Below are 12,835 nucleotides of genomic sequence, written 5' to 3' on the forward strand. Positions count from 1 at the left end.
CATTTGGATAATTGTCCTTTCAGATCGTTCTCTCTCACTTGTTCTGGGACAGTCCCCGTGTAACTTTCAGGGGCCACTACTTTGTTCGACTTAAGAGATTGGTGGCTGTTCACCCTTTCTGTGCTCTTACTGACCAGTCAGGGGGCACATGGGGGGCTCAGTCAGTTGAGCATCTGCCTCTGGCTCAGGTCATGATCTCAGCGTCCTGGGATTGAGCCCCAAGTCAGGATCCCTGCTCAGCAGGGAGTCTGCTTCTCCCTCTGCTTCTCCTGCCCCGCCCCCACCAGCTTCTGCTCTCGCACGTGCTCTCTCTCTCTCTAATGAATAAATAAAGGGGCACATGGATGGCTCAGTCATTTAAGCGTCTGCCTTCGGCTCAGCTCATGATCCCAGGGTCCTGGGATGGAGCTCAGGCTGAGCAGGGAGCCTGCTTCTTCCTCTCCCTCTGCCCCTCCCCCTGCTTGTGTTCCCGCTCTAAAATAAATAAATAAATAAATAATATTTTTAAAAAATAACAAGCAAGATATTTCCATCCAAAACTTTCCTTACAGAGCGTGGTGGTGTTCCCTAGCCCCCACTCTCCTGCAGAGCAGCTGTGGGATGTGTGCGCCCTCCGTGGGCCCCGGGGGCCAGCTGCTCTTGGGTACCGAGTGCGGGGTCCCCGCCTGCATCTGGCACAGAGTGGGCATGCAGTGCCCCCAGAGCGTCACCGAAGGGAGGCCGGTGTCCTGTGTCGCAGGAGCAGCCTCGCGTCTGTGCAGCACTCACGGGCTGCGGGCCCCGTTCTCTCTTGCAGGCTATTGGCTGCACCCTGAACTGTAGCTGCCAGGGGTTCACACCCGGGAAGATCCACCACCGCCGGTGTGAGCAGTGCAGACACGGATGGGTGGCCCACGGTAACTTTGTTTGTCCTCCTCCTCCCTCGGCCCCTCATGTCCCCTCTGAACGACTTGGAGAGATTCGGGAATGGACTGTGTGTCTGAGAAGGTCCCCACACTCGCTGGCTCACGGGCTGAGAGCTTGGCACACGTCCCCTTTTTGAAGCCTAATGACCCTGCATGGTGGGTGGGGTCTTAGCCCCATTCTGCAGACGAGGAACAGGTGCTTCAGGCAGTCCTTCTGCAGCGACAGAAATGTCCTGTGTGGGCGCCTGGGTGGCTCAGTGGGTTAAGCCGCTGCCTTCGGCTCAGGTCATGATCTCAGGGTCCTGGGATCGAGTCCCACATCGGGCTCTCTGCTCATCAGGGGGCCTGCTTCCCTTCCTCTCTCTCTGCCTGCCTCTCTGCCTACTTGTGATCTCTCTCTGTCAAATAAATAAATAAAATATTAAAAAAAAAAAAAAAAAAAAAAAAAAAAAAGAAATGTCCTGTGTTGTCTAACGCGGCCGCCATCAGGGTGGCCAGTAAAATGGAGAATGCTCCATTAAGTTTGAATTTCAGGGAAGCAATAAATGATTTTTTAGCCTAAGTATGTCCCAGTGAATACTCTGAGTGTAAACGTATCCTACTCATTCCCTGTCTCCATGAAACTCCTGCCCACACGTAACCGGGCATCCCGTATTTTCATTGGCCAAACCCCGCGATCCCACGCTGAGTCCCGGGTGGGCTGCCAAGTACTTGAGACGTGACCAGCAGGACTCTGAAGAACTGAATTTCTGATTTTGTTTAACTTAAGAATTAAAATAATTTAATAAGGCAAAAATCATTCCATAAAATTAAACATGTTACAAAACCGCAGAGCCGTGCGCGACGGACTGTCGCATGGACAGCGTACATTCTGGCGGCTTAACCGGCCCTGCCTGACCGCTGGGACGCGGCAGACGAGGGGCCAGACCCGGATCTGTCAGACTCCCCCAGCCGGGCTCTTCACCAGCAGACCCCGTCCTTCCTGATTTTTCAGCCTTTGATCATGTGCCCGCCGCCCTTTCCTGGCACCTGCCCTCCACGGGGCTGTTTTTCACTTCTTAGGGACAGGGAAGGAAGAAAAAGAAGAGTCTCAGGCCAGTCCATTTTCTCGCAGATCTAAGTCTCTGTGGATGACGTAGAGCCTGGTAGCTGTAAGGACTGTGACCTAAGCGCACGGTCGTGTTTTCCATCAGAACGCAGAGCCGAGCTCTGCTGCTAGCCCGCCCCCGCACAGCATCTCTCCGAGAAGGAGAAATCTTCACGAAGGGTGTTTCTCCAATTTGCTTTTTCAGCTCTGAGCAAGCTGAGGGTCCCCCCTGTGTACCCCACGAGCCAGGTGGAGATTGTCCAGTCCAATGTGGTGTTCGATATCAGCAGCCTCATGCTCTACGGGACCCAGGCCATCCCTGTGCGCCTGAAAATCCTACTGGACCGGCTCTTCAGCGTGCTGAAGCAAGACGAGGTGCTCCAGATCCTGCACGCCTTGGACTGGACCCTCCAGGACTATATCCGGGGATACGTGCTGCAGGTAGGGGAGCACAGCCAAGATTCTGCTGGGATGTCTCTTCCAGTCCTTTGGAGGAAAGGGCATCCTTTCCTTGTGTAATGGCTTAAGCCCCCGCTTCACATTCTGGGAAGAATCCAGTGCTTTCTCCCAGATACCGGGGAACTTCCAGACATGGGAACATGGACACACTCTGTGATTTGGGTCTCACTAAGCCAGCTCTCCCACAGCAAAGCGTTGGCCCCGATCACTATCCACTGGCCACCTATGCCAGGTCTTACTGAGGGTGTCTGTGCCAGGTCTTACTGAGGGTGTGGGAGTGAGAGAGGAGCGAATGTTCCAGAAGCACGTTGCAGAAGCTGGCCTTCCTTCCTGGGTTCCATCACCCTGTGATACGTCTGTGTTCCGGCTCCTGATTGTTCTTACTCCCCTCAATTCCCTGCTGGCCTCTGCACGTGTTCTCTGCTCCCCTGCCCTGTGCCTCTCACCACTTCTCCGTCTGTTACTCTGCGGAGTACTCTTACGTCCTTCTAGGCCACGTCACGGGGGTAGGCCCTCGTGTTTCATATCCACAGGCAAAGAACATATTTCCAGGGACAAATGATATCATTTCTCTGATGTAGCAGGCAGTGACAGCTTTTTTTTTTCCCCTTGACACTACGAGAAAATGTCAAAATTTCAATGAAATGGGGGATGAAGGTACTACCAGGACTAACGTATGCTTGAGTCTTACCCCAGGCAGGCCATGTCATCAACACAAGCACTTGGGCTTCTCTCCGCTGGGATCACTGGACCCTCTTCCAGTAAAATCTCCCAGGGCCGGGAAATCATCCTCATATTCCACGTTGAAAAGCCAGAGGCTCCGAGTGCTTCTAAATCTTGGCTAACGTCACTCAGGTTGTGAGTGGCAGACCCAGGGTTGGAACCTGTTTCTAACTCTGAAGCCCGTGGTTGGCCTGTGGAGGGGTGTTTGCTCACCTCCGGTGCAGGACCCCCAGCAGGCTAGAAGCACCCTTTTATGTAAAGCAGCATTATGATCCTACATTATGACATAGATCAATATTTAATGATCCTAATAATCTTGCTTTCTAGTGTTAGGATTAAAAATATGGAATCAATTACCTTGAACCTCCAGCACATCAAAAATTTATGATGTTACATCCCCCGTCATCTTCAGAACTCTTCCATGCATTGTGCAAAATCTCAGTAGGCCATCAAATACATGTTCTGTGATAAAATATTTATTGTAGTTTTGGGAAAAGTTAGGCCTTGCTAGAGTTTTGAAAGATCTCCAGCATGCCAGGGTAATTACAGTTCTGCTTTGTGAACGTGGGCAGTAGATCAATACGGGTTCATTTGTTTTCTGAGGTTAGTTGCTGGGGGAAGATGATTAAACTTGCAGCAAATAAATACTTGAGCTCTGTCTAGGTCTGACTGCCCCCTCTGTCCTCCTGAGATGAAGAAGGGACTACCGTTTGAACGATACATGTTTTCATTCCAGTGGGGAAAAGGATGACATCTAACGCGGGAACAACTGATCAGTTTGAAATAAGATGGAAAATAATCACCCCGTGTCCCTTAGGCCAGAGTCCTACCGTCTTACTTCTCTCTTTCAGAGCCCTGCTTACATCTGTGCGGTCAGTCTTCCATGCGGGGCTCCGGCCTGGGAGAGTAGCGTGAGCAGGGGTGCTGACCTGACAGGGTGTCCCCTTCTGATATGCACAGAGAAGAGGGTGTAGGGTAGTAAATTAACTGCAGTCTGTGCCTCTGGTCTAGGACGCGTCGGGAAAGGTGCTGGATCGCTGGAACATCATGACCGGCGAGGAAGAGCTGGCCGCCCTGCAGCAGTTCCTTCGATTTGGGGAGACCAAGGCCATTGTGGAGCTCATGGCCATCCAGGAGAAGGAGGAGCAGTCCATCGTCATGCCGCCGGCCGCGGCGAACGTGGACATCAGGGCGTTCATCGAGAGCTGCAGCCACAGGAGCACCGGCCTCCCCGCCCCCGCGGACAGGGGGACCCCCAGCAGCCTGCACCCCTTTGAGAACATCGTGAACAACATGACCTTCATGCTGCCCTTCCAGTTCTTCAACCCTGTGCCCCCCACGCTGATAGGGTCGCTGCCCGAGCAGTACGTGCTGGAGCCAGGTCAGGACCAGAGTCAGGAGCCCAAGCAGGAGACGCATGGACCCTTCCCCGGCGGCGGTGGCGGCGGCTTCTTGACCTCCGCTCCCGCCTCATTTCAGGTCGAGAAAGAGCCGTGTCTCAACTGCCCGGACACGGTTCCCAAAAAGGAAGACGGCACCCATTTAAGCGACTTGGGTTCCTACCACCTTGTCCCGAAGCTTGAAAGGACCCAGTTGTCCCCCGAGGCCAAAGGGAAGCCGGAGAGGCACAGCCTGGGTGCGAAGAAGGGCCGCGTGTTCTGCACAGCGTGCGAGAAGACCTTCTACGACAAAGGCACGCTCAAGATCCACTACAACGCCGTGCACCTGAAGATCAAGCACAAGTGCACCATCGAGGGCTGCAACATGGTCTTCAGCTCCCTGCGGAGCCGGAACCGCCACAGCGCCAACCCCAACCCCCGGCTGCACATGCCCATGAACAGGAACAACAGGGACCGGGACCTGAGGACCAGCCTGCACCTGGCCGCCTCGGACAGCTACGAGCGCGCGGGCTTCCCCGCGACGTCCCCAGACCGCAGGCCCCCGCCCTGCTACGCGGCCTCCGGGGAGGACCCCAGGGGCCAGCCAGCCTTCCCGAGCCTGGGCCCGGACGGGGTGCTCTTCCCCAACCTGAAGACGGTCCAGCCGGTCCTGCCCTTCTACCGCAGCCCGGCCACCCCGGCCGAGCTGGCCAACACCCCCGGCGTGCTGCCGTCCCTCCCGCTCCTGTCCTCTTCCATCCCGGAGCCGCTGGCGCCGCGCGAAGGCCCGCCGGACGCCCTGCCCAAGAAGAAATCCCGCAAGTCCAGCATGCCCATCAAAATAGAGAAGGAGGCCGTGGGGGCGGCTAACGACAAGCGGCTGGCTCTCAGCTCCGATGAAGACGCGCCCCTGCGGGTGGCCAGCGAGGAGGAGCCCGAGGCCGGCAGCCCCCGGGCGTCGGACAGAGCACCTGAGGAGCCGTGCGCACCCTCTGGGGGCTTAGGGGGGCCCCTCCCGGGAGGAGGGAGGGTCTGCCATGGGGACTCAGGGCTGGAGTCCGGCGGGGCTACCCGCAGGAGCCCCGAGTGGGCCACACGGCCGCCAGAGAGGGAGGCGGAACAGAAGCCAGCCCTGTCCGCCGTGCCAAGGGAGCCGCAGGACAGTGGCCGTGAACCTCACCTCGCAGCCGGGACCGAGCCCTGCGTCCCCTTCCCTGACTACATCAGACTGCAGCAGCGCCTGCTGGCCGGCGGGCTCCTCGGCGCCCTGTCCGGCCGAGGAGTGGCTTTTCCTTGTTTCGAAGACGCCAAGGAGCCGGAGCCCGTGGGTGCGCGTGTGTCCGGGCGGCAGAAGGAAGAAGCTCGCTTCCAGTGTGACGTGTGCAAGAAGGCCTTCAAAAACGCGTGCGGCGTGAAAATGCACCACAAGAACATGCACGCCAGAGGGACGCACGTGTGCACCGTGGAGGGCTGCGAAGCCACGTTCCCCTCGCGCAGGAGCAGAGACAGGTAAGACGCGGGTCCTTTCTTCTAAGGCCGTGGTTCAGAAACTTCCGCTGGCGCCCGAGCCACCGGGAGGGGTTGTTAAAACATCTTTCCGAGCCCCGCCCGTGGGCTTTCCGCTTCTGCAGGGGTGGGCTGAGGCCTGAGGGTTTGTGTTTGAGTCCCCAGGTGGTCCTCCTTCTGCTGGTCCAGGGACCACAGTTTGAGAAACACTGACCCCTACACCCCGTGCTCGGATTCAGATCTAAACTCATTTGACCTCGAACCCTGACCTGAAAGGACATGAGGCTACGGGCAGTCTGTCTTTTCTTAAATCTCCCTTTGTGTGGATTTTCTTTATTATGTGTTCAGTGCAGAAATACTCACAGATTTATTATGGGGACATGAAAAAACTATACGGTTTATGCACCATTCTGCCTTTCTAGAGCCTGAGAAACTCTGAATTCGGAAACATACCTAGAGTAGATGGTTTGGGATGAGCAATCGTGAGCTAGTCTCCTGCGAGGGGAGGGTTAAATCATCACCACAGACGACAGAACTTGTCCACTTTTCATCTTATGATACGAAGCCCATCAAAGGAGAGGTTTTCTCCTAAGTCCGGTTAACGAGCTCTGTTCGAACAGAAGGAGAACTGTGTGGTCAGAGAATTTGTCATTATTAAGGCAGAGACGAAAGGCGCGTGTTAGCAGGTTCCTGCAAGGCTTGTGCTGTGGGTTAAAGCTGAGATGTCTTTGGGTGGGGGGCGTCCCTGGGCCCCACATGGCGTCACGCTGTGTGCAGAGTGCCCAGGCAGGGCGGCGCTCTCATCAGTCTGGCACACGGCGCTGGCCTCACTGTCTCTCTCGTGCTTTTCTTCATGAGCTCGAGTCCCATCACCACAGCCTGGGAAGGGAGGCACACGCGTTACGCAGATGTGCTTGTTCGTGAGCAAGCTTTACGTTGAAGAAGAGACAGTCCCACCGGTCGATCATCCTTGATAGTATGACCCTCTGCTGGCCTACAGTGTGCATCGCATTAGAAGGCTTGCTGAATTTAACGTACACCTTCGTTTTATTCTTTTTCGTGTATTTAATATTTCTTACATTCTGAGCTATTTGTAGACACAGGCCTGCTCTCCCACCGTAAGAAAGCATCTTGAATTATAAATGTAGACTGCTAATTCTGGTGGTCTAGAACTTGGAATGTTTAGAATCAGATTAAAACGGCACCCTTTTATTTTGTTTTGTATTTTTTAAGATTTTATTTATTTATCTTGACAGCGTATGCACAAGCAGGGGGAGGGGCAGAGGGAGAAGCAGTCTCCCCATTGAGCAGGGAGCCCGATGCGGGGCTCCATCCCAGGACTGAGATCATGACCCGAGCTGAAGGCAGACGGTCAACCAGCTGAGCCTCCCAGGCGCCCCCAAATGCAACCATTTTGAAAAGAGCTTTGTGGACACGCCTGGGGTCAGGCTGAGAGCTGTATAGTCTGGACGGCTGTCTTCCCCTCTTGAAGCCGCTGCCATCAGCAGTCACTGGGACCCCTCAGGAAGGGACTGGAACTGTGCCTTGAATGCTTAGTTAGCCAAAAAATATTTAAAAACTTTCTGCGAGGTGCTGTGGACAAAGTCCCTGCTTGCAAAGGTCGGTGGGGGAGACGGCAGTAAAAAGGTGATTATGGCTAAATGCAGTCGCCACTGCAATAAGAGAGAGGTGCTGTGGGCACATAGTTGGGGCCCCTGACTAGACTCTTTTTCTTTTTTTTTTAAAGATTTTTTATTTATTTGACAGACAGAGATCACAAGTAGGCAGAGAGGCAGGCAGAGAGAGAGAGAGGAGGAAGCAGGCTCCCCACTGAGCTGAGAGCCCTATGTGGGGATCGATCCCAGGACCCTGAGATCATGACCTGAGCTGAAGGCAGAGGCTTAACCCACTGAGCCACCCAGGCGCCCCTGATTAGACTCTTTTGAGAAGTTAGGGAGGGCTTCCTGGAGGAAGGGGCATGACTAAACCAGCAGCTCTTAGATGTTTTGGTCTCAGAAGCCCTTTTACAAATTCTTGAAACCTCAGGGCCCTCAAGAACTTTTGTGTGTTTGAGTTTATAAGTGTCAATGTTTACTGTATTAGAAACCAAAACTGAAAAAAATTAATACTTATTTCATCCCTTAAAATAATAAACCTATTATATGTTAACATATGTTAACATAAAAAAGGGGGGGAAAACATACATAACATGTAATGAAAAATAGCCCCGTTTTCCAACCCAAAAACTCAGTGAGAAGAGTGGCTTTGTTTTACATTTTTGCCCATCTCTGTAACGTCTGGCTTAGCAGGGAACAGCTGGCTTCTCACAGCGGCTTCTGTGTTCATCCTGTTCCAATACTGCATGTCACGTAGCCTCTGGGAACCACACACGGTATCATGAAGGAATGACAGTGGAAAAGATCGTGTCTTAGGATCACGATGATGAGAGGGGATTTGACTTCAGGGCACCCCTGAGAGAGGCCCGGGGACCATGAGGGGTGCCCAGACCGCACTTTGACGACCACTGGTCTAACAAGGCAGAGGTGGGGGGTGGGGATGGGAATTCATGGCATTAGCAGTCCCCATAGCAGCAGGAAGCCTGGCACTCGGCCCAGAGGGTTTTGCAGTTGTGGTCGTCACTGGTTTTAGGAGACGTGGCACCTGGGAAATGCACCTGACCCTCCAAGGGCTTAGGGAGAAGGTCGGGGGATCCCACGGGTTCGCTCCTGGCGTTCCTGGGGGACTCGAGCCCAGACGTTGGCTTTCTTGCCACAGGGACCTTCCCATGCGAGGTTCCGGTAAATGTGTCTGTCTGACTTTTTTTTTTTTCTTGCCAACCACTTATGTGCCAGGACCTGCGTGTCAGTCCGGTGTCTGGTTTTCTGCCGACACATACCTGCCCCTTCCACCCAGAACGCGGACATAATCACAGGGCAGAGCTGCCGTCGAGAAGAGTTGTTTGCAGAGTGGGTGATCTGGGAGCACGGTTCTGATTATGTCCCGAAAAAGAATGCGTAAGGGATAGAAGAGAGACGTTGAATAGCAGATCCGATATGTTTTAGGAACTAGGATGAAATTTCCACCCACCCCCACCCCCACTGTGTCTTCCGAGGTTTCAAAGAGCAAACTCAATTCTTAGTTATTTTGGTGGGGGTGTTCCCCCCACCCCGAGGTGGTCCTGGCAGGCATCCTCCTCTGTACGGGTGGGGGAGGGGAGGCAGTTTCTCTGTTTGGAATCGGTTTTCTCTCACCTGTAAGCTTGTCCCCCGGCAGTACGGGCAATTTGTGTCGGAGTCCGAGGTCAGCAGGGGATCTCTGAGCAAGGCTGACATTGATGGACAAGTTACATCCAAATGATATTGTGTGAGCGAGAAGCGTGTGTCATCGTGGGTACTCATTACCTCGTTCGGGGGTAATCATCGGGTGGAAGATTGGTGGTGGGTTCGGTGCTGCATTTGCAAAACTCCTGTCTGGTTTATTGTGAAACGTTGCAAATATGAAGTGAACTTAAATTCTCTCTCTCTCTCTCTCTCTAACACACACACACACACACACACACACACACACACACACAATGTCTAGCCAGTCAGATTCTCTCTCCTATAGCACTTCTGGGGGTCAAGGTAGTGTGAGTGTTACAGACCCTGCTAGCACACAGACAGTTTAGAATTTTCTAATAACCACATTTAAAAAATATAAAAAGACACAGGTGAAGTAATTCCTAATAATGTATTTTGTTTCATTCAGTCTATCCCAAACCATCATTTCTGTGTCTGACACAACCACGTTTCGGGAGCTCCTGTGTCCCGTGGGAGTAGCTATCCTACTACAGGGGCACTCTAGAAGACATTTCTTGGTTTCATTGCAGTGAAGTCCTCTGCTTAACTCCTTTTTGGGACCAGTTTCCTCCCAGATCCCCTGGTTCCAGTGTCCCAGGGGAGCTGACCTGATTGGAGTAGGCTCGAAGTTCTCTGTAGATGAGGTGCGGGAAGCTATGTGTCCGTCACATGGTAGAAAGTAAGAAGGACTGCATATTCCCAGCTTCCGGGCAGCCGGCTTTCCTGGTCGGCGCTAACTTCCGCCAGGCAGTGAACAGCCGGGGCCAGTGTCCCCTGGACACACATTTCATCCCATCCCCCACTGTGGTCACTCCTTCTGCGCCACAAAATTTTTCTAGTATCCACCTTGTGTCTCCCCTCGGAATGATGACTGTTTTTACAACAACAGCCCAACCCACTGCTAACCGTCTGTTCACTCTTGTAGACACAGTTCAAACCTAAACCTCCACCAAAAAGTGTTGACCCAGGACGCACTGGGGAGCCCCGACGACCATTTCCGCGCGGCTTACCTTCTGAAAGACGTGGCGAAGGAGACCTTCCAGGACGTGGCTTTCGCGCAGCAAGCTTCCCAGACATCTGTCATCTTCAAGGGAGCGAGTCGGGTGGGCAGCCTGGTCTACCCGATCGCCCAGGTCCCCAGCGCCGGCCTGGAGAGCTACAACTCCGGTCCGCCGAGCGACGGCACCGTCTTGGATTTGAGCACTACCTCGAGCATGAAGTCGGAGAGCAGCAGCCATTGCTCTTGGGACTCCGACGGGGCCAGCGAGGAAGGCACCGTGCTCATGGAGGACAGCGATGGGACCTGTGACGGGCCGAGCCTTGTCCCCGGGGACGATGAGTACCCCATCTGCGTCCTGATGGAGAAGGCCGACCAGAGCCTCGCCAGCCTGCCTTCTGGGCTGCCCATCACGTGTCACCTCTGCCAAAAGACGTACAGTAATAAAGGGACCTTCAGGGCTCACTACAAGACCGTGCACCTCCGTCAGCTCCACAAATGCAAGGTTCCGGGCTGCAACACCATGTTCTCCTCTGTCCGCAGCCGCAACAGGCACAGCCAGAACCCCAACCTGCATAAAAGCCTGGCCTCGTCCCCGAGTCACCTCCAGTAACAGGATGGTGGCCGAGGGGGCGAGGGGAGCTGTTGGCCCTCATTCAGGAACAAGGTGGTCCAGAGAAAGGTCTCTCATTTCGTTGAATACCATTTGAGGCGAGCCGGGCAGAAGGCCTTAGAGCTGACTTTCTTGTAGGAAGTCTGCTGGGGGTGGGGGCAGCCCTTCCTGTTATTTTTCATAGCCCCAGGGGCTTGTCCCTGACATAACAAACACTGGCAGAAACACGGCTTTTCCCCACATTTGTTTACACGTTCCTGGGGAGAGCGGCAGGTCTGTGAACCGACAAGGGGGCCCAGAACCTTGGGGGAGCTCGAAGTGAAATATCAGCTGAGTGTCCCGGGGAAGCAGGCAGCCGCCACCAGTCAGGAGCCAGGCTCCAAGATGACATGTGTTTTTTTTGGTGTTTTTTATTTTTTTCAGTTCCTGCTTTTACTGAGTCTGAAATCCAGACTTAGGGGTGGCGAAATGGCTTTTTGAGACTGTGCCTCCGTTGGGAGAGGAGGGTTGCTTTTGTTTTTGTGTTTTCCCCTTCAAGGGTCTCATGGACCTCCAGGGAGTCCCCAGAGGAAGGAGGTGGGTTTCCAGCACACAGGACCAAGGAGGTGACAAGGATGTCCGTGCTCGCTGTGTAGCAAGCGTTCAGGAAGCTGGGCGGGGGGTGGGGGGGCAGATTTCATGCACTTAAACATAGTGGTCCTCAATTTAATTTAAAATAATTTTGGTAATATTTAATTTTTGTTTGTTACGTGAGTCATTGGGGTGAGTGCAGACGTGTCACAGCGTGACCTCTGGGTCTCTGCTCGAGGGCAGAGCGAGGCTGCCCGATTCCATTCAGTGAACCTGGCCACTTCAGTCCCCCGTGGAGGGCGTGCAGGACCGTCTGTAAACACTCGGCCAAAGCGTTTAGAGAATGTGGTTCTGATCTTGAGAATCGCTGGGTCCCTCAGCCCTCGTCCTTTTATAAATGTGTAAGGTTAGGAGGAACTCTCCAGTGTACACAGTAGAGGAGAAGTAGCACGTGACTGCTATACTGTACGTCTTAATATTTAACTTATTCTGAAATCTACTCCACACGTTACACACATCTGCTGTTGTGAAAGGGAGATTCCGTGGGTCCGGTGAAAAGACCGTCCCTCGAAATTCGGCATCTGCTGTACCCGGAAAGCCTGTGGCAGGGAGAGAGAAACTGATGTCGCGTTGAGGCTGAAGGCAACCCGTCTTTTATAAACTTGACAGTGGCTTTAAGTCATGAAAGACACCCTCTCCGAGAACCGGGGGGCCGTGAGAGAGATCCTTCCTCCGGCCCAAGGGTGAGGAAAGCCGACAGCCCATTATGGATCGTTTCAGCGTTTTTTACAAATAAATGTGACGACACTTGGTCTCTGTATGTTTCCACTGTTCGTTACTCAGTTCATTCCTCCAGTTTCCCCCAAGTGGAACAGTTTGTATACAAATGAGTTTTCTATGATTTAATAAAAATGTATGCCACACGTTTTTGTTCAAAAAGGCCAACGTTTATTAAGACTGGTCCTGCCGGACGGACAGAGTGTTGCACGAAGTAGGGGCCGGAGATCAGTTGATTATTAAGAAAAATACAAAATAAAGTGTCTGAAAATAATGTGCTGGCGACGATAATGCTTCCAGGCGGTGCGGGAAGTCAGATCCCTGAGTGATTCCTGCCGCTCGCCTTCTGAAACGTGCAGAGTTTTCTTAAGTCCGTTTTTATAATTAATCTTTTATCTGCCCTACCAATACACAGATAAAAGCATGATCCCCTCGGAGGAAAACAGAGAGAGAGAAAGAGACAAACCATAAGAGACTCTTA

At 53.4% G+C, this 12,835-nt stretch overlaps 1 protein-coding gene across 4 annotated transcripts in view; it reads left to right on the top strand.

Annotated features, from left to right (window-relative positions):
- BNC1 (basonuclin 1) overlaps positions 1-12,574 on the top strand; it is a 158,048-nt gene extending 145,474 nt beyond the window's left edge. For 3 of the 4 annotated variants that reach the window (XM_032341960.1, XM_032341957.1, XM_032341958.1), the window contains exons 2-5: positions 797-896; positions 2,198-2,433; positions 4,186-6,062; positions 10,323-12,572. In XM_032341960.1, coding sequence (XP_032197851.1) covers positions 2,287-2,433; positions 4,186-6,062; positions 10,323-11,007 — 2,709 coding nt within the window. In that variant the 5' untranslated portion in view covers positions 797-896; positions 2,198-2,286 and the 3' untranslated portion in view covers positions 11,008-12,572. Of the gene's footprint in view, positions 1-796; positions 897-2,197; positions 2,434-4,185; positions 6,063-10,322 lie in introns of all 4 variants that reach the window. The other variant, XM_032341956.1, reaches the window with a different exon arrangement.
- The last annotated feature ends 261 nt before the right edge of the window (positions 12,575-12,835 follow it).

The sequence above is a fragment of the Mustela erminea genome, chromosome 5 (assembly GCF_009829155.1).
Source record: "Mustela erminea isolate mMusErm1 chromosome 5, mMusErm1.Pri, whole genome shotgun sequence".
Taxonomy (NCBI): domain Eukaryota; kingdom Metazoa; phylum Chordata; class Mammalia; order Carnivora; family Mustelidae; genus Mustela; species Mustela erminea.